This window comes from Oncorhynchus masou, chromosome 21 (genome assembly GCF_036934945.1).
Source record: "Oncorhynchus masou masou isolate Uvic2021 chromosome 21, UVic_Omas_1.1, whole genome shotgun sequence".
NCBI lineage: Eukaryota > Metazoa > Chordata > Actinopteri > Salmoniformes > Salmonidae > Oncorhynchus > Oncorhynchus masou.
The window spans coordinates 42,706,294-42,729,373 of NC_088232.1; the positions used below are offsets into that span (position 1 = coordinate 42,706,294).

Consider the following 23,080-nt stretch of genomic DNA (forward strand, 5'->3'; position numbering starts at 1 on the left):
TGGTTCAAATGGTGTCTCGAGAGACAAAACCTCTCTCATCATCACTCGATGCCGAGGTTTACCTCCACTGTATTCACATCCTACCATATCTTTGTCTGTACATGATGCCTTGAATCTATTTTTCCGAGCCCAGAAACCTACTCCTTTTACTCCCTGTTCCGAACGCACTAGACAACCAGTTCTTATATCCTTTAGCCGTACCCTTATCCTACTCATCCTCTGGTGATGTAGAGGTTAATCCAGGCTCTTCAGCGCCAAGCTCCACTCCCATTTGCTGACTACTGTAACTGTAAAAGCCTTGGTTTCATGCATGTTAACATCAGAAGCCTCCTCCCTGAGTTTGTTTTATTCAATGCTTTAGCACACTCTGCCAACCCGGATGTCCTAGCTGTGTCTGAATCCTGGCATAGGTAGGCCACCAAAAACCCTAAAATGTCCATCCCTAACTATAAACATTTTCGACAAGATAGAAATGACAAAGGGGGCAGAATTGCAATCTACTGCAGAGATAGCCTGCAGAGTTCTGTCATACTATCCAGGTCAGTGCCCAAACAATTTGAGCTTGTACTTCTAAAAATCCACCTTTCCAGAAACAAGTCTCTCACCATTGCCACTTGTTATAGACCACCTTCTGCCACCAACTGTGCCCTGGACACCATATGTGAATTGATTGCCCCGCATCTATCTTCAGAGCTCGTACTGTTAGGTGACCTAAACTGGGACATGCTTAATACAACTGTCTGTCCTACAATCTAAGCTAGATGCCCTCAATCTCACACAAAATATCAATGAACCTACCAGGTACAACCCCAAATCCGTGAACACGGGCACCCTCATAGATATCATCCTGATCATCCATATCATCCAACCTGCCCTCTAAATACACCTCTGCTGTCTTCAACCAGGATCTCAGTGATCACTGCCTCATTGCCTGCGTCCTTAATAGGTCTGCGGTCAAACGACCACCCCTCATCACTGTCAAACGCTTCCTAAAAAACTTCAGCGAGCAGGCCTTTCTAATCGACCTGGCCCATGTATCCTGGAAAGATATTGACCTTATTCCGTCAGTAGAGGATGCCTGGTTATTCTTTAGAAGTGCCTTCCTCACCATCTTAAATAAGCATGCCCATATCCAAAAATGTAGAACCGATATAGCCCTTGGTTCACTCCAGATCTGACTGCCCTTGACCAGCATAAATACATCCTGTGGCGTACCGCATTAGCATTGAATAGCCCCCGCGATATGCAACTGTTCAGGGAAGTTAGGAACGAATATCCACAGGCAGTTAGGTAAGCAAAGGCTAGCTTTTTCAAACAGGAATTTGCATCCTGTAGCACAAAATCCCAAACGTTCTGGGACACTGTAAAGTCAATGGAGAATAAGAGCACATCCTCCCAGCTGCCCACTGCACCGAGGCTAGGAAACACTGTCACCACCGATAAATCCACGATAATTGAGATTTTAAATAAGCATTTCTGTACGGCTGGCCATGCTTTCCACCTGGCTACCCCTACCCGGGTCAACAGCAATGCACCCCCCACATCAACTTGCCCCCCCCATTTATCCTTCACCTAAATCCAGATAGCTGATGTTCTGAAAGAGCTGCAAAATCTGGACCCCTACAAATCACCTGGGCTAGACAATCTGGACCCTCTTTTTCTAAAAATGATCCGCCGCAATTGTTGCAACCCCTATTACTAGCCTGTTCAATCTCTCTTTCATATCGTCTGAGATCCCCAAAGATAGGAACGCTGCCGCGGTCATCCCCCTCTTCAAAGGGGGGACACTCTAGACACAAACTGTTACAGACCTACATCCATCCTACCCTGCCTTTCTAAGGTCTTTGAAAGCCAAGTTAACAAACAGATCACCGACCATTTCGAATCCCACCGTACCTTCTCCGCTATGCGATCTGGTTTCCGAGCTGGTCATGGGTGCATCTCAGCCACGCTCAAGGTTCTAAATAATATCATAACTGCCATCGATAAAAGACAATACTGTGCAGCCGTCTTCATCGACCTGGTCAAGGCTTTCGACTCTGTCAATCACCAAATTCTTATCGGCAGACTCAACAGCCTTGGTTTCTCAAATGACTGCCTCGCCTGGTTCACCAACTACTTCTCGGATAGAGTTCAATGTGTCATATCGGAGGGCCTGTTGTCCGGACCTCTGGCAGTCTATGGGGATGCCACAGGGTTCAATTCTCAGGCCAACTCTGTAAAAATCAAAGATGTCGCTCTTGCTGCTGGTGATTTTTTGATCCACCTCTACGCAGATGACACCATTCTCTATACTTCTGGCCCTTCTTTGGACACTGTGTTAATTAACCTCCAGACGAGCTTCAATGCCATACAACTCTCCGTCCGTGGCCTCTAACTGCTCTTAATGCAAGTAAAACTAAATGCATGCTCTTCAACCAATCGCTGCCCACACCTGCCCGCCCGTCCAGTATCACTACTCTGGACAGTTCTGACTTAGAATATGTGGACAACTACAAATACCTAGGTGTCTGGTTAGACTGAAAACTCTCCTTCCAGACTCAAACTAAACATCTCCAATCCAAAATGACATCTAGAATCGGCTTCCTATTTCGCAACAAAGCATCCATCACTCATGCTGCAAAACACACCCTCGTAAAACTGACTATCCTACCGATCCTTGACTTTGGCGATGTCATTTACAAAATAGCCTCCAACACTCTACTCAGCAAATTGGATGCAGTCTATTACAGTGCCATCCGTTTTGTCACCAAAGTCAGATATACTACCCACCACTGTGACCTGTATGCTCTCGTTGGCTGGCCCTCGCTTCATATTCGTCACCAAACCCACTGGCTCCAGGTCATTTGTAAGTCTTTGCTAGGTAAAGCCCCACCTTATCTCAGCTCACTGATCACCATAGCAGCAACCACCCGTAGCACTCGCTCCAGCATGTATATTTCACTGGTCACCCCCAAAGCCAATTTCCCCTTTCCTTGCCACCTTTCCTTACAGTTCTCTGCTGCCAATGACTGGAACAAATTGCAAAAATCCCTGAAGCTGGAGACTCATATCTCCCTCATTAACTAAGCGGCAGCTGTCAGAACAGCTCACAGATCATTGCACCTGTACATAGCCCATCTGTAAATAGCCCATCCAACTATCTCATCCCCATGTTATTTTTTTTCTTCTCCTTTGCACCCCAGTATCTCGACTTGCACATTCATCTTCTGCACACCTTTCACTCCAGTGTTTAATTGCTAAATTGTAATTACTTCGCCACTACGGCCTATTTATTGCCTTACCTCCCTAATCTTACTTCATTTGCACACACTGTATATAGATTTTCTATTGTGTTATTGACTGTACATTTGTTTATTCCATGTGTAACTCTGTGCTGTTGTTTGTGTCGCACTGCTTTGCTTTATCTTGGCCAGGTCGCAGTTATAAATGAGAATTGTTCTCAACTGGCCTACCTGGTTAAATAAAGGTGAAAAAAATAAATAATAATAATAACATTATTTTAACAAAATAGTTTATAGGGAAATTTCACAATTTTCATCATCTCCAGCAACACCTCAACATTCGTGAAAATGGAGCGTTTCCATATTTTGTAGATAAAAATAAGTGTTTCCAATGACATCATCAACCAATTAGTAGACAATTAGAAGGCAATACCGACTCATAATTGGTTAAAAGTAAGATGCACTCCTATGATGCCATTGGAAATACTTACAGTGCCTTCAGAATGCACACATACACCTTGACTTATTCTACATTTTGTTGTGTTACAGCCTGAATTCAAAATGGATAAAAACATTTTTTATCTACACACAATAATACCCCACAATGACAATGTGAAAACATGATTTTAGAAATGTTTGCAAATGTATTGAAAATTAAATACAGAATTATCTCATTTACATAATTATTGAAGCCATTCCAGCATTACTTTGGCTGTATGCTGAGGGTCAATGTCCTTTTGGAAAATAAATCTTTGACCCTGTCTACGATCGTTTGCACTCTGAAGCAGGTTCTCATCAAGGATTTGCCTGTGTTCCCTCTATCCTTACCAGTCTCCCGGTCCCTGCCGCTGAAAAGCATCCCCATAGCATGATGCTGCCACCACCATGCTTCACGGTAGGGATGGTGTTAGACAGGGGATGAGCTGTGCCTGGTTTTCTCCAGATACAGTGCTTCACATTCAGGCCAAAGAGTAAAACTTTTGTCTCATCAGAATCTTTCATGTGTCTTTTTGCAAACTCCTGACGTGCTCAGTCAAGGAACTCTGTAGTTCTGTCAGAGCGGTCATTGCATTCTAGGTCACATCCCTGACCAAGGTCCTTCTTTCCAGGTTGCTCAGTTTGGTTGGTCAGCTCGTTGTAGGTGGTGTCTGGATATTTCCCAATGATGGAAACCACTGTGCTCTTGGAAACTTTCAACAATCTAGAAATTGTTTTATACCCTTCACCAGATATACAGTGCATTCTGAAAATATTCAGACCCCTTGACTTTTTCCACATTGTGTTAAATTACAGTCTTATACTAAAATGTATTAAAATGTTTTCCCCTTCATCAATCTGCACACAATACCCCATAATGACACAGCAAAAACAGGTTTTTATACATTTTTGCAAAGAATATCATATTTACATAAGTATTCAGACCCTTCACTCAGTACTTTGTTGAAGCACCTTTGGCACCTCAAGTCTTCTTGGGTATGACGCTACAAGCTTGGCACAACTGTATTTGGGGAGTTTCTCCCATTCTTCTCTGCATATCCTCTCAAGCTCTGTCAGGTTGGATGGTGAGCTTTGCTGCACAGCTATTTTCAGGTCTCTCCAGAGATGTTCGATCAGGTTCACGTTTGGGCTGTGGCTGGGCCACTCAAGGACATTCAGAGTCTTGTCTCGAAGCCAGTCCTGCGTTGTCTTGGCTGTGTGTTTAGGGTCGTTGTCCTGTTGGAAGGTGAACCTTCGCCCAAGTCTGAGGTCATGAATTCTCTGGAGCAGGTTTTCATCAAGGATCTCTCTGTACTTTGCTCTGTTTATCTTTGCCTAGATCCTGACTAGTCTCGCAGTCCTTGCCGCTGAAAAACATCCATGATGCTGCCACCACCATGCTTCACTGTAGTGATGGTGACAGGTTTTCTCCAAAGATTTCCATCTTGGTTTCAACAGACCAGAGAATCTTGTTTCTCATGGTCTGAGAGTCTTTATTTGCCTTTTGGCAAACTCCAAGCGGGCTGTCATGCGCCTTTTACTGAGGAACTGTACATGAACTGTACATTTTAGAAGTTGAGACATAAAAAGGGTGTTGTTAAAAATGTCCTCTATTACAGTAAAATAATGTCTCAATGTGTTTCGGTGTCCATATGACTGATTCTATTGACCAAACCTCAAATGCAAATAGCTTGTTGTCAGAGAGGAAGAAGTGATCTTTCACCTTTGTTGTTGTGAGTGGCAGGGAGAGGGGCTTGTTGTCTGTGTGCGAATGGGAAGGTGCACAGAAGGAGCGAAGGCGATGAGGCCAAAAAGACATATGCTCTTAAAAACAAAATAAAAACCTTTATTCCTGCGATACAAGCATTTGGAACATCGCACTGAAACATACATTTTAATTAATCAAACTATTACGATATATCGCCCAGCCCTAACACACACGTGGGCACAGACATACACACACACACAAATGAAAGGAGACACATGCACACACACATACCTACACACAAGCACAAATGTGACCACGTATACACACATACCCATGCACACACACACATACTTGTGGGGTTATCTGTGTGTTTTCCACTCAAAACACAATGAATCTCTGAGGTTCAGCTTACCGTAATCCTTCAGTTATCAATGCGTTTAGTCAAAAATAAAATCAATCAAATTGTATTAGTCACATGCGCAGAATACAACAGGTGACCTTACAGTGAAATGCTTACTTACAAGCCCTTAACCAACAATGCAGTTTTGATAAAAAAATAAAAGTTAAGAAAGTATTAACTGAAATAAAAAAAGAAATACAAAAAAGAAAGAAGAAAATAGAAACGTAAAAAAGAATTGAAGAGCAACAGTAAAATAACAGTAACGGGTCTATATCCAGGGGGTACCTGTACAGAATCAATGTGCGGGGGTACAGGTTAGTCAAGGTAATTGAGGTAATATGTACATGTAAGCAGAGATAAAGTGACTATGCGTAGATACTAAACAGAGAGTAGCAGCAGTGTAAAAATGTGTGTGTTTGGGGGGGGGGGGGGGTCAATGCAAATAGTCCGGGTAGCCATTTGATAAGCTGTTCAGGAGTCTTATGGCTTGGGGGTAGAAGTAGTGAAGAAGCCTTTTGGACCTAGACTTGGCACTCCGGTACCGCTTGCCTTGTGGTAGCAGAGAAAACAGTCTATGGCTAGGGTGGCTGGAGTCTTCTATGGCTAGGGTGGCTGGGCCTTCCACAGACACCGCCTGGTATACAGGTCCAGGATGGCAGGAAGCTTTGCCCCAGTGATGTACTGGGCCGTACGCACTACCCACTGTAGCAGCTTACATCCAGAGGCCGAGCAGTTGCCATACCAGGCGGTGATGCAACCAGTCAGGATGCTCTCGATGCTGCAGCTGTAGAACATTTTGAGGATCTGAGGAACCATTCCAAATCTTTTCAGTCTCGTACCCTCTTCATGACTGTCTTGGTGTGCTTGGACCATGATAGTTTGTTAGTGATGTGGACACCAAGGGACTTGAAGCTCTTAACTTGCTCCACTATAGCCACATCGATGAGAATGGGGTATGCTCGGCCCTCCTTAACCTGCTCCACTATAGCCACATCGATGAGAATGGGGTATGCCCGGCCCTCCTTAACCTGCTCCACTATAGCCACATCGATAAGAATGGGGTATGCTCGGTCCTCCTTAACCTGCTCCACTATAGCCACATCGATGAGAATGGGGTATGCTCGGCCCTCCTTAACCTGCTCCACTATAGCCACATCGATGAGAATGACTGCTCTTAAACGCTAGTAAAACCAAATGCATGCTTTTCAACCGATCGCTGCCTGCACCCGCATGCCCGACGAGCATCACCACCCTGGATGGTTCCGACCTTGAATATGTGGACATCTATAAGTACCTAGGTGTCTGGCTAGACTGTAAACTCTCCTTCCAGACTCATATCAAACATCTCCAATCGAAAATCAAATCAAGAGTCGGCTGTCTATTCCGCAACAAAGCCTCCTTCACTCATGCCGCCAAACTTACCCTAGTAAAACTGACTATCCTACCGATCCTCGACTTCGGCGATGTCATCTACAAAATTGCTTCCAACACTCTACTCAGCAAACTGGATGCAGTTTATCACAGTGCCATCCGTTTTGTCACTAAAGCACCTTATACCACCCACCACTGCGACTTGTATGCTCTAGTCGGCTGGCCCTCGCTACATATTCGTCGCCAGACCCACTGGCTCCAGGTCATCTACAAGTCCATGCTAGGTAAAGCTCCGCCTTATCTCAGTTCACTGGTCACGATGGCAACACCCATCCGTAGCACGCGCTCCAGCAGGTGAATCTCACTGATCATCCCTAAAGCCAACACCTCATTTGGCCGCCTTTCGTTCCAGTACTCTGCTGCCTGTGACTGGAACGAATTGCAAAAATCCCTGAAGTTGGAGACTTTTATCTCCCTCACCAACTTCAAACATGTGCTATCTGAGCAGCTAACCGATCGCTGCAGCTGTACATAGTCTATTGGTAAATAGCCCACCCATTTTCACCTACCTCATCCCCATACTGTTTTTATTTATTTACTTTTCTGCTCTTTTGCACACCAGTATCTCTACCTGTACATGACCATCTGATCATTTATCACTCCAGTGTTAATCTGCAAAATTGTAATTATTCGCAGTTGCAAATGAGAACTTGTCCTCAACTCGCCTACCTGGTTAAATAAAGGTGAAATTAAAATTTTTTAAAAAACACGTCCTGGTAATGTCTTGCGAAAGTGACCTGTTTAAAGGTCTTATTTACATAGGCTACGGAGAGCTTGATCACAAAGTCATCAGGAACAGCTGGTGCTCTCGTGCATGCTTCAGTATTGACACACATACAGAGAGAGAGAGAGAGAGAGAGAGAGAGAGAGAAAAATAGAGATGAGAAATAGAGAAAGAGGGAGAGAGACCTAAACAGAGAAAGTTGAGAAGTGGAAAGAAATAGAAAGAGTGAATAATAGAAAGAGAAGAGAGCGTGAGCGTATAAGAGAAAGAGAAGAGAGCGTGAGCGTATAAGAGAAAGAGAAGAAGAGAGAGTGAGCGTATAAGAGAAAGAGAAGAATTGAGAGTGAGCGTATAAGAGAAAGAGAAGAAGAGAGAGTGAGCGTATAAGAGAAAGAGAAGAAGAGACCGTGAGCGGATAAGAGCAAGAGAAGAAGAGAGAGTGAGCGTAAAAGAGAAAGAGAAGAAGAGAGCGTGAGCGTATAAGAGAAAGAGAAGAGAGTGTGAGCGTATAAGAGAAAGAGAAGAAGAGAGAGTGAGCGTATAAGAGAAAGAGAAGAGAGAGTGAGTGTATAAGAGAAAGAGAAGAAGAGACCGTGAGCGTATAAGAGAAAGAGAAGAGAGAGTGAGCGTAAAAGAGAAAGAGAAGAAGAGAGAGTGAGCGTATAAGAGAAAGAGAAGAAGAGTGAGCGTAAAAGAGATGCATGCAGTTACGAGCATCATTGTTCTAGTCGATTTGAGACAATATATGGATTGTGACCCAGGAGAGCACTGGAGGATGTCAGAGAACCACACAATACACACTCACACACACACACGCACACACACACACAAGCACGCACACACAAGCACACACACACACACGCACGCACACACATACACACACACGCGCATACACACACACGCACACACACACAAGCACGCACACACAAGCACGCACGCACACACAAACGCACGCACACACGCACACACAAGCACGCACACTGGGTTCTCTGGGCTCCCGAGGGGCACTGCATCTCAATGCTAGAGGTGTCACTACAGTCCCTGGTTTTAATCCAGGCTGTATTACAACCAGCCGTGATTGGGAGTCCCATAGGGTGGCGCACAATTGGCCCAGCGTCGTCCGGATTTGGCCAGGGTAGATATTGTTGTAAATAAGAATTTGTTCTTAACTGACTTGCCTCGTTAAATAAAAGTTAAATAAAATACAAAAATAAGATGGGTTAAGTTAAAGAAGCACTCCAGAACTTTTCCTGTTGAAAAACAGTATCCCACGTATAAATACACACTTAAGGGTAAAACAATATGTTTTGAGCAAAATAGTGTTTTTTTCGTCACAAGTGCAAACTCCATGGGGTAGGCCATTCAAGGAGTTGGTCTGATGGTGATTTGTGATGTCATCGGCCCTCCCCCTTGCTTGAGGAACAATAGAGAACAAAAGAGGAAAGGCCCACCCCACTTGTGATGACACTTACCTGGAACACCTATTGAGATTAGTAACTTGTGTTAAGTAAATCAGGAGTTCAATGAAGTGAAAAGGAGACGGGGGGGGGGGGGAGCATTTTAATTTGAGGTACAGGTATAGGGTGTGTAGGGGTCAGGTATGTGGATGTCCTCTCTTATTCCACCATCTGTGTCTGGGATGTAGCTCTGTTTGACAACTATAACAACAGCAACACCACGACCTTACACAACACAGAGTTTGAGAGAGGGCTGGGCCTGAGCGTGAATTATGCATGAGCCCTAATGAAAAATGAGAGACCTTACTGTCTCACTGGGGGAGAGAAACTATAAGCAGTCCCAAGTCAGGTTTAAAAATGACGTGATAGTGTCCAGGTTTTGCAGAAATCCCAATTGGGAGTAAGAAGGTAATAAGCAGGAAATCAAGGAAATCTGGATGTCTGGAAAATTAACCCTCGTCCCAAGCTACAGGCTAAAATCACCGTCTCCCTGCACCTGTGTTTGTGTGTTAGGTAGATCTGTGTATGTGTGTTAGGTAGATCTGTGAGGTTAGGACAGTACAGAAGGCTATCTGTCTCCCTGCACCTGTGTTTAGGTGTGTTAGGTCGATCTGTGTATGTGTGTTAGGTAGATCTGTGTATGTGTGTTAGGTAGATCTGTGAGGTTAGGACAGTACAGAAGGCTATCTGTCTCCCTGCACCTGTGTTTGTGTGTTAGGTCGATCTGTGTATGTGTGTTAGGTAGATCTGTGAGGTTAGGACAGTACAGAAGGCTATCTGTCTCCCTGCACCTGTGGTGTGTGTGTTTGTGAGGTGATCTTCAGGCAGAGGAAAGCTGAGACAGAGGCTCCATCTCCCTCTGTGTCAAACACAACAAAACTCTTTACAGAGAGAAAGAGGGACAAGGAGGGGGGTATGGGGGAGTGTGTGTGTGTGTGTGTGTGTGTGTGTGTGTGTGTGTGTGTGTGTGTGTGTGTGTGTGTGTGTGTGTGTGTGCGCGCGCGCGCGAGACTCACGTTGTGTCCCTCTGTATGGCTCTCTGGCAGACAAGCACAGCGGTAGGGAGTCACACTGGTGTCACACTGATCAGCATGGCCATGACACTCACACCTAGAAAGACAGAGAAAGAGAGAGAGAGGTGGGGGAGATAGAGAGACAGAGAGGTGGGGTAGAGAGAGAGAGACACAGAAAGATGGGAGAGAGAGAGAGACAAGTCTGGGACAATAATGGTACAGGGCAACCCCAAACAGTTTCAGCTGGACTTTCACATAATCAAAGACATAGCTCAGCAGGATAAGTTCTCTCTTGAGAAAGATACCCCCACCCCGAGTATGTCAGACCAGACCTCTTCATTATACAACCCCACAGACAGGCAACCCCAGGCAGAAAGTCAACCTCCCAGCACAGAGTACTACTCCCTCATTGAAATGAAGGATAAATTTACCCAGCTGGAGGTTTGGCAGGTGGAGCTGGAACAGCAGGTGAACACACTACAGTCAGCATAAAAAATAGTCCAGCTCAACAACACCCCCTCAACCGGACCTGGAGAGATGGAGGTGGAGAGACATATCTGCACTATGGACTGTGGTGAGACAACATCAACAGGAGAAGAGCAGGAGCAGAACAGAGCACTAGAGGAGAGGATCAGAGTGCTGGAGGAGAGGGTGAGAACGATGACGTGTGACAGAGAACAACCCATTAGAGAGCTAGCCACCCCCGCAGAGTAGCCACCAGAACAGCCCACTCTAGACCCTGACCAAAGTCTTGAACACCAGAGCAGAACAGTCCACCCCAGACCCTGACCATAGCCTCGACATCACAGCAGGACAGACAAATGAAGAACCCAGAGCCCAGGGGATCCCACCCCCTCTGAGCCCACCCCCCTCTCAGCCACCCTGATAGTCCTCCTGACCCCCCCCCCCCCCCCACACACACACACACGCACACTGAGAACATACATAAGCCACAGATTGTACTCCTTCTGGACTGAAACGGGAAATAGATACAAACATAGAGTGTCTAAACTCTCATGTCCAAACACCCAGCGTGCCCTAGACCTTCTGTCTGGGGACCAACTAGGGTCACCCAGCCACATAATAATACACACAGTCACAAACAACCTGAGAACATAGCAGGAAAGGGTGGCCACAGCACTCAAGGGAGTGATTGAAAAAGCTTCTTCTACTTTCCCCAACGCACAAGTGGTTATCTCCACCCTGCTACCACAATAATACTTTCACCCTGCTTCCAGACGGCAGGTAAACGCAAGTATTTCCTGTGAATGTTTACCTGGCCCACCACTCCACCCTGGACTTGAGCAGCCTCAATGACCAGGTCCACCTATACAAGGCAGCAGTGCCAACCTTCACCCAGACCCTAAAATACATTGCCCACAACCGCAGCCCCAACACCTCACACAGGAGCAACAGATCAACAGACACCCTGCCCAGACCAGTGCGACACTTTCCCAGACCTGCGGGACCCTCCCCCCGGACCTACACACAGAGGACCCACTCCGAGAGGACCAATATCCAGACTACAGCACCACCAGGCACATCCACACCCCCACCAATCAACGCTCCCCCAAGTCAACCATGCCCATACCCCATTTAGGCCCCCTCAGATCAGACCTATGCCCCTCCTGCCCACCCCATGCCCCCCACCCCCACATGAGCAGGTGAACAGGCGCAACCCCCACTCTTATAGTAAACTAGCCCAAGCCAATGGCATGTACCAGAGGCTCAGCAGGCTCTGCTCATACTTACTGGTCTGAGGCCAAACCACACGACTAACAACACTGGACACTTTATGGAACACAAAGCCTTCACTATCTCATCCTGGAATATCAAAGAGCTGAGGTCATCTACTGTTGGCTTAAAGAGCAGGACTTCACCAGGTTCCTGCAGGTTCCAGAAATACAGACATTGTCATCTTATAAGAAACATGGTATAGAGGAGATGGACCTACTGGTTGCCCTATAGGTTACAGAGAGCTGGTAGTCCCATCCACCAAACTACCAGGTGTGAAACAGGGAAGGGACTCAGGGGGTGTGCTAATTTGTATATTTGTTATAGAGCAGACTTAACTCAATCTATTAAAATTAATCAGAACAGGAACATTTTACATTTGGCTAGAAATTCAAAAGGAAATGATCAGCTTCTCCATCCTGGAGAGGGGAAATCAATCATTTCCAGGCCCAGGGACATGTACTAGTCCGTGGCGACCTAAATGCCAGAACCGGACAAGAACCTGACACCCTCAGCACACAGGGGGACAAACACCTACTTGGAGGTGACAGCATTCCCTCCCCCATATGCCCCCCGAGGCACAACAACGACAACATAACCAACAAAAATGGGTCACAAGTCCTGCAGCTCTGTCGCCCGCTGGGTATGTACATAGTCAATGGTAGGCTTCAAGGGGACTCCTACGGTAGGTACACCTATAGCTCATCTCTTGGCAGTAGTACTGTTGACTACTTTATCATTGACCTCAACCTAGAGTCTCTCAGAGAGTTCACAGTCAGCCTATTGACACCCCTATCAGATCAGAGCAAAATTACAGTCTACTTGAACAGAGCAATACTCAATCATGAGGCATCAAAACAAAGAGAACTGAATACTATTAAGAAAAGCTATAGATGGATGGAAAGTAGTGTGGAAACTGAAATAATATTTTAAGATAATACACAACGCAGAGTACTAACGGTCAATAGGGAATTAACGATCAATGGAAATAGTTTGTATTCAGGTCAACATCTGTTTAGAATCTGTGTAGGAATGTCAGTCCTGAACTCATAGCTACGTGTGTCACGTTTTCACTGGTCTGAATCGTCTGTACATGGAGCCTGAAACAGGATACTTGTTATTTGGCCAAAGGCCCAATGTTACTGCAAGGAATTCTAATTGGTCAACCACAGGCTAGGGTGGGGGGTTATAAATTACACCATTTTGATTGGTTCTGTGGAGAAAGTCACTGAGGACAGGGGAGAATGAACCATCTACTTCCCAGTATAACATCCATGATTTGTCCTCTTTGAATAATAAACATTTTCTCCACCTTATTTTCTTTGGGGTCTGTGTTATTGAAGAATAACATCAACTGCTAACAAAACCTACCAAAAAACAACGAGGCAACAACAAATTAAATCCTTTTTAGACAACTTCCTGGACAAAACGTTCCACTGTAATAGTGGAGGTGTAAACATGGCAGTAGAAAACCTAAACAGTATTTTTGACCTCTCTGCTTCCCTATCAAATCTAAAAATGTCAAACAGAAAACAGAAGAAAATTAACCACAATGACAAATGGTTTGATGAAGAATGCAAAAACCTAAGAAAGAAATTGAGAAAACTTTCCAACCAAAATCATAGAAACCCAGAAAACCTGAGTCTACGCCTTCGCTTTGGTGAATCACTAAAACAATACAGAAATAAACTATGGAAAAAGAAGGAACAGCACGTCAGAACTCAGATCAATGTAATTGAATAATCCATAGACTCTAACCACCTCTGGGAAAACTGGAAAAAACTAAACAAACAACAAAACAGAGATGTATGGGTGAACCACTTCTCCAATAAATTCATTAAAAATCCTACAATGTGATTTTCTGGATTTGTTTTCCTCATTTTGTCTGTCATAGTTGAAGTGTACCTATGATGAAAATTACAGGCCTCTCATCTTTTTAAGTGGGAGAACTTGCACAATTGGTGGTTGACTAAATACTTTTTTGCCCCACTGTACATGATCAAATACAAATCTTAGAATCAACTATTAAAGACTACCAGAACCCACTAGATTATCCAATTGCATTGAATGAACTACAGGACAAAATTCAAACCCTCCAACCCAAAAAGGCCTGTGGTGTTGATGGTATCCTCAATGAAATTATAAAATATAGAGACCACAAATTCCAATTGGCTATACTTAAACTTTTTAACATCATCCTTAGCTTTGGCATCTTCCCCAATATTTGGAACCAAGGACTAACCACCCACTCCAAAAAAGTGGAGACATATTTGACCCCAATAACTACCGTGGGATACGTGTCAACAGCAGAATTTCCGCAGTGAAAACAATGTACTGAGCACCCCAAATTACCATACGACAGACACCCTAATTGACAAACAAACCAAAACAAAGGCAAAGTCTTCTCATGCATTGTTGATTTCAAAAAAGCTTTTGACTCAATTTGGCATGAGGATCTGCTATACAAATTGATGGAAAGTGGTGGAAAGTGTGTTACATGTGCAAAGGTACTATCTCACAACTTGATGATACCTTCACTCTTGCGCGGACATTTATAAACAAAACATGCCACCTTGAAAAATAAGCCACAGGAGTGTTTTGAGCGAGAATTAAGACGACTTTCGAGTAGTGACTGTCTACAGGAGAGATAGAAAAAGAGTGGCATATATTGAAAACGAGAGGAGAGAGGAGCGGAAATAAATTCATTGAGGTACACTATAGCAAAGCCGTAAAGACACTAATAGAAGCGCATTGGGATTCTACCAATTCGGCTCACAAAGGAAAAGAAAATGATAATCTAAATAGAAAATTCCGGGATGTAATTGTGACTTGGCACAATGATATAAAAGAAGAATCATTAGCTCAACACATCAGCGTATTGATGTTAGTGTTCTATCAGCGTCATCACTCGAACTGTACTATTGTGAAGTAATTTCAGTATGTAATATGCTTATTGGTCTTAAGATATAAATTATTTGTTTCAGCTAAGAATGACAAATGTGTTGCTTGTGCTATCTTAATGAACTGCATAGTATATCATTGCATCGAGCTAGTATATTAACTATTCAACTACCCAGCTTTTGTTGACTTGACTATTCACATCATTCTTAGCTTAGCTAAATGTGTTCTCAAAGGTCATTGTTAAAGAGGGTACTTGGTAAGAATAACAGAATTAGAATTATTGCCAGCAGCACAGTTAGTCACCAATGTTTTGAATAAACATGTAAAAGCCTAATCAGCTCTGCTACGTGAGTAGAATGGAGAGTGAAGATGTATTCTCTTGTTTGTGTCTGGAAGTAGCATGCGCTTGTAGACTTGTAGGCGCTTGTAGGAGTTATATACATTACATTTTACATTTAAGTCATTTAGCAGACGCTCTTATCCAGAGCGACTTACAAATTGGTGAATTCACCTTCTGACATCCAGTGGAACAGCCACTTTACAATAGTGCATCTAAATCATTTAAGGGGGGGGGTGAGAAGGATTACTTTATCCTATCCTAGGTATTCCTTGAAGAGGTGGGGTTTCAGGTGTCTCCGGAAGGTGGTGATTGACTCCGCTGTCCTGGCGTCGTGAGGGAGTTTGTTCCACCATTGGGGGGCCAGAGCAGCGAACAGTTTTGACTGGGCTGAGCGGGAACTGTACTTCCTCAGTGGTAGGGAGGCGAGCAGGCCAGAGGTGGATGAACGCTATGCGCATTATATGATTTTTAGAGCGCTCATGAATAAACTACAACAAACCTTTTGCAGAGTCTTTGCCTAATTCTTTTCAACCTTAGCTTTACAACCTAGGGGGAATTGGTCAAAGCTATAATGATTGTTATCATCATTGGGATTGAAAATTCTCGTGACAGTAATTAGTGTTTTTTGTTGTTGTTGCTAGCACTCTAATGATGCGATATTTTAGGAATTTGAAAAGCTGGGGTTTCAATAAAAGGTTAAATGATGAGTAGAGGGATTGAGCCTTGAGATTGTAGAAAAGATTAGCTGTGGTTGAAAGTGAGCAGGCAGTGGGACATTTGAAGTAGACGTATGAGAAACATTCATTGACAGTTTCTGATTATTGTTGCTTGGTTTTATAGTTAAGGAACACCAGTGAGAAGCTAATGTATTCTAAAATTATAATCTGTTTTATAATCTGTTTCCAATACGTGGAACAGTGTCCAGTAATTAAAGTAGAATAAAATAAGTATTGAATGCTAAGCTGATAAGACAGCACCAACTTTTTGAAGGTTCTACATTTGTTAAACAACAGGTTAATATTTTTACTAAATGAATGCAACAGGTTGAAATGATTTGATTACAGGAAAGGATTCCTTACGCTGAGGCATTGATTACATTGATTCCTTACGCTGAGACATTGATTACATTGATTCCTTATGCTGAGACATTGATTACATTGATTCCTTATGCTGAGACATTGATTACATTGATTCCTTACGCTGAGACATTGATTCCTTACGCTGAGACATTGATTATATTGATTCCTTACGCTGAGACATTGATTCCTTACGCTGAGACATTGATTATATTGATTCCTTACGCTGAGACATTGATTACATTGATTCCTTACGCTGAGACATTGATTATATTGATTCCTTACGCTGAGACATTGATTCCTTACGCTGAGACATTGATTATATTGATTCCTTACGCTGAGACATTGATTACATTGATTCCTTATGCTGAGACATTGATTACATTGATTCCTTATGCTGAGACATTGATTATATTGATTCCTTACGCTGAGACATTGATTCCTTATGCTGAGACATTGATTACATTGATTCCTTACGCTGAGACATTGATTACATTGATTCCTTATGCTGAGACATTGATTACATCGATTCCTTATGCTGAGACATTGATTACATTGATTCCTTACGCTGAGACATTGATTCCTTACGCTGAGACATTGATTCCTTACACTGAGACATTGATTACATTGATTCCTTACGCTGAGACATTGATTACATTGATTCCTTACGCTGAGACATTGATTACATTGATTCCTTACGCTGAGACATTGATTCCTTACGCTGAGACATTGAAAAGTATTCCATTTAGAAAGTTAACAGGAAACATCTAAGGAGAAACAGCTATTACATTTGTCGTTGGACATTTGTCTAGAAACGATACCAGGATCATTTTACATGCTTATGGAAAAGAGAGACCAGTCAGAGAATGGGAGTGAATTGTTAGACTTGGTGGCGAGATACATGTTGCCTCTTGAAACTCTAGGGGCGCAATTTCATTTTTGGATGAAAAACGTTCCCGTTTTAAACAAGATATTTTGTCACAAAAAGATGCTCGACTATGCATATAATTGGTAGCTTTGGAAAGAAAACACTCTGACGTTTCCAGAACTGCAAAGATATTTTCTGTGCGTGCCCTAGAACGTGAGCTACAGGCAAACCAAGATGAAACGGCATCCAGGAAATGAGCAGGATTTTTGAGGCTCCTTATATGGCTGTGAATGCGAGAGGAGTGAGTCTGCCCTTTCTGTCGTTTCCCCAAGGTGTCTGCAGCATTGTGACGTATTTGTAGGCATATCATTGGAAGATTGACCATAAGAGACCACATTTACCAGGTGTCCGCCCGGTGTCCTGCACCGAAATTGGTGCGCAAAAGTCAGCTGCAAGTATTTTTCCACAGAATTCAGAGAAGAATTCAGGCTTCCACGAACAATATATCAATGAAGAGATATGTGAAAAAACACCTTGAGGATTGATTCCAAACAACGTTTGCCATGTTTCGGTCGATATTATGGAGTTAATTCGGAAAAAGTTTGACGTTGTAGATGACTGAATTTTCGGTTCGTTTCGGTAGCCAAATGTGATGTACAAAACGGAGCGATTTCTCCTACACAAAGACGCTTTCAGGAAAAACTGCACATTTGGTATGTAACTGAGAGTCTCCTCATTGAAAACATCCGAAGCTCTTCAAAGGTAAATGATTTTATTTATTTGGTTATCTGGTTTTTGTGAAAATGTTGCGTGCTAAATGCTACTCAAAATGCTAAGCTAGCTTTGCATACTCTTACACAAATTAGTGAATTGCTATGGTTCAAAAGCATATTTTGAAAATCTGAGATGACAGTGTTGTTAAGAAAAGGCTAAGCTTGAGAGCAGGCGCATTATTTTCATTTTATTTGCGATTTTCAGAAATCGTTAACGTTGCGTTATGCTAATGAGCCTGAGGCTTTAGTCACGATCCCGGATCCGGGATGGGGAGTTTCAAGAGAAAGAGAGACCAGTCAGTGAATGGGAGTGAATTGTTAGACTTGGTGGCGAGATACATGTTGCCGTGTCTAAGGGTAGCACATGCTAAATTAAGCACACATAAACGTTGGGGTACATTAAAACAAACAATAAATGATTTGAGGGTGTACAGTGGGCCTATTATTATCATGTTTGTTTGTAGTTAAAACCTTTTGGTTGCTGATTATGATATTACTATAGTGAAAGCTAAAATGATTTAACATTTTCTCTTCCAAGAGAATGGGGGTAGTCATTTTCTCTCTATGAAATGTTTCCTGAGGCTATGGTCTTTGGAGAGGGGTTAGTGAAATTTTGCCGTTTTATAGGTACAAAGGTATCTAGATTCGATGGTAAAGAAATTATTTGATGGTTAACAAATTAAATAAGACCTGGCCATTTTTGTTTGTTTTGCCATATGGTTTATATATATATATATATATATAAATATATATGACACACACACACCTCCCTGGATATATGAATATGGGTTAGTGCCAAGGTATCTTAAAGGGGCACACACACATATGGAATTTTCAGAAGTTTTTCTTTTCTGATGTTTAATTGAACACATATGAATTATTGTGAGGGTTTGATCGCCCTCGCTGGAATGCCGAGAGACATTGGATGATGATTTAAAGATCATACTTAATACCGATTTGAAGGTCATTTATAATACTGATAATTATGGAGAAGTTTTATAACTAATAGGACCACGAGAAGGATAGACCTGTCTCTAGTCTATTTTTACTATGAAGTTATGGGTACAGATGTTCTTTTAGTTATTAAGGGTAGTAATTCAAATTTGATTTGCAGTGTTGTTGTTTTTACACATTAGTCACTATGGTGAGTTGTGTCAAAATGGGAGAATTACAATTTTTTTTAGGTTTTGGATTGAAATTTACACACCTTGAGTGATGTATGAAGGAGTGTATTGTTGCGTTGTTTGTGCTGTTTTGTTTTGATAAATCTCACCAGATTGGGTCTGCTGGATGATCGGGATAATTTCCTGATCCTATGACTCTGCGACTAGGTTGACAGTGTGATTTGGGGAGTATAAGCTAATTTGAAACATTGTTTCAACAGAATGTGAAGTAATTATTTTTATGTGTTCTAGGGATTTGCATTAAGAATAATGGTAGTAGTAATAATTTGTCATACAGTAGATAATTTGTTTGGATTTCTTGAATGCTTGTCTAGATTTCCTGAATCAGAAATGAACTGAGCTGTTGTTCTGCTCTGTCATCTCTCTCGAGGTCACTACTGATAGTGTCTTGATGCATAAGCGGGGACAATTTAACCAAATGGTGTGGACCTCAAAACCCCCACTAAACCGTCTGAAGAAATGGCGTTCAATACGGTCCTGTCCTGCACCACTTCTATCGAGAGACCTGAGTCTGAACCAGTAACCGGTGTACAGCATCCAGTTTAAGTCATCAACTGCCTTTTCTGTCAGGAGTGCAAAAGAAGTCCAAGTGGAGTGAACAGGGAGAGAGATCCTTTCCAAACCTTTTCTCATATTGCTGGTACACTGGTTGGCAAATGGACAAGACATAATAGGAGTTGTGGTGGGGTTCAGGTGAGACATTGAAATTGGGACATTATCATAGACCATCCACTTTGAATTGTGAGGCTATCTGAAGAAGAAAAATGAAGAAATGCCGGAAGATTGAGGGAGGGGGTTGGTCAACTGTGCCCATAATTGATTTGGGGTATCAGGTGGGGAGGTCTACACTGCTAAATTTATAGTGATTTAGGCTAAGAATGAATTGAGATACTGATCTGTAATTATAACCCTGATGAGGAACTTAATACTCTAATTATGAGATGAGTATATTGTATGGTTAATATGGATGTAAAATTGTTAAATTGTTAAATGTTAAATTGAGGGTTTTAATTTTGAGTGATAGAACCAATGTGAATCCCTGAGCATTCTAAATTTTGGTTGGATAATTAATTGGGTTATAATTAAGATTTGGAAACTGAATGATTTCCATGACCTATTCCCTATTCCTGACTACATCCCTGATGAGGACCCCAAATCTGAGCATCAGGACCCAGATGTGGAGCTCATGTTGCTATTGAGTGTACAAAGTGCCCAGAGAGGGGTGTCTATCACTGGTGTAGGAAGGGTTCATTCTAAATGGGGTGGACATTTTCATCATGCTGACCCCTACCTTTGTGTATGGTGCCAGTGTGATGACTGTCCTATTCGCAGTAATGAAGCTTGGGTGTGATTTTATTTTTTATGTTTCATTTTCTGTTCCAGATTGACAGTGTTTAGGTGTAAAACTCAGCAACCAAAATAAAGGTTGTTTACCATGGATGAAATGTCAGGCACCAAAAATATATACTCTGGCCTAGCCAGTCTCCAGATCTCAACCCATAGAAAATCTTTGGAGGGAGTTGAAAGTCCGTGTTGCCCAGCAACAGCACCAAAACATCACTACTCTAGAGGAGATCTGCATGGAGGAATGGGCCAAAATACCAGCAACAGTGTGTGAAAACCTTGTGAAGACTTACAGAAAACGTTTGACCTCTGTCATTGCCAACAAAGGGTATATAACAAAGTATTGAGATAAACTTTTGTTATTGACCAAATACTTATTTTCCACCATAATTTGCAAATAAATTCATTAAAAATCCTACAATGTGATTTTCTGGATTTTTTTCTTCTCATTTTGTCTGTCATAGTTGAAGTGTACCTATGATGAAAATTACAGGCCTCTCTCATCTTTTTAAGTGGGAGAACTTGCACAATTGGTGGCTGACTAAATACTTTTTTGCCCCACTGTACATATACATATGAGATGAGTAATGTAGGGTATGTAAACATTATTTTAAGTAGCATTGTTTAAAGTGGCTAGTGATATATTTTACATCAATTCCCATCAATTCCCATTAGAATTCCTCACAATCAAATGTCGACCGAATTATCTACCAAGGGAATTCTCTTCGAATATAATCACAGCCGTATATATTCCCCCCCAAGCAGACACATCGATGGCCCTGAACAAACTTTATTTGACTCTTTGCAAACTGGAAACCACATATCCTGAGGCTGCATTCATTGGAGCTGGGGATTTTAACAAGGCTAATCTGAAAACAAGACTCCCTAAATTGTATCAGCATATCGACTGCGCAACCAGGGCTGGTAAAACCTTGGATCATTGCTATTCTAACTTCTGCGACGCATATAAGGCCCTCCCCCGCCCTCCTTTCGGAAAAGCTGACCACTACTCCATTTTGTCGCTCCCTGCCTACAGACAGAAACTAAAACAAGAAGCTCCCGCACTCAGGTCTGTTCAACGCTGGTCCGACCAATCTGATTCCACGCTTCAAGACTGCTTCGGTCACGTGGACTGGGATATGTTTCGCATTGCTTCCAACAACAACATTGACGAATACGCTGATACGGTGAGCGAGTTCATTAGAAAGTGCATTGACGATGTCGTTCCCATAGCAACGATTAAAACGTTCCCAAACCAGAAACCGTGGATTGTTGGCAGCATTCGCGTGAAACTGAAAGCACAAACCACTGCTTTTAACCAGGGCAAGGTGGCCGGAAACATAACAGAATACAAACAGTGTAGCTATTCCCTTCGCAAGGCAATCAAACAAGCTAAGCATCAGTATAGAGACAAAGTAGAAGCGTCTTATATGGTGAGCTACTGAGTGGCTAGGACAGGCAAGCCCCATACTATTGTGGAGGAGTTCATTCTTCCTGCTGCCGCGGATATGGCTGGGACAATGCTTGGGGAAAAGGACAAAAAAAAACTATACAGACAATGCCTTTATCAAACAACACTGTTTCACAACGCACCTCTTCTGCAAACCACAGGAAACCCAGACAACAGGAGAGGATATTTTTAAAGTATTGGACAGCTTGTGACATCAAATGGACTTTGGTGGTCAAGATGTGTTGGAATCTGTACTGATGGTGCAAAAGCCATGACAGGGAGACATAGTGGAGTGGTAACGCGCGTGCAAGCAGTTTCTTCCGACAGTACTTGGGTCACTGCAGCATCCACCGAGAGGCTCTTGCTGCCAAGGGAATGCCTGACAGCTTGAAATATGTTTTGGACACTACAGTGAAAACTCTGTTAAAGCAAGGCCCCTGAACTCTTGTGTATTTTCTGCACTAAGCAATGATATGGGCGGCGACCACGTAACACTTGTACAACATACAGAAGTGTGCTGGTTATCAAGGGGCAAAGTATGGAGAAGTTTTTTTTTTAATGAGAGATGAGCTTAAAGTTTTCTTCACTGACCATAATTTTCACATGTCTGACCGCTTGCATGATGCCAAGTTTTTCACACGACTGGCCTACCTGGGTGATGTTTTTTCTCACCTGAATGATCTGAATCTAGGAGTACAGGGACACTCCGCAACTATATTCAATGTGCGGGACAAATTTGAGGCTATGATTAAGAAGTTAGAGCTCTTCTCTGTCTGCATTAACAAGGATAACACACAGGTCTTCCATCATTGTATTAATTTTTTGTGTGCAAATGAACTCAAGCTTACGGACAATGTCAAATGTGATATAGTGAAGCACCTGGGTGACTTGGGTGCGCAATTACACAAGTACTTTCCCAAAACGGATGACACAAACAACTGGTTTCTTTATCCCTTTCATGCCCTGCCTCTCGTCC

At 42.8% G+C, this 23,080-nt stretch overlaps 1 protein-coding gene across 1 annotated transcript in view; it reads right to left on the minus strand.

Moving 5' to 3' along the window:
- LOC135507509 (usherin-like) overlaps positions 1 to 23,080 on the minus strand; it is a 474,271-nt gene that overhangs the window by 377,247 nt on the left and 73,944 nt on the right. The window contains 1 exon segment of the mRNA XM_064927019.1: positions 10,438 to 10,531. Coding sequence (XP_064783091.1) covers positions 10,438 to 10,531 — 94 coding nt within the window.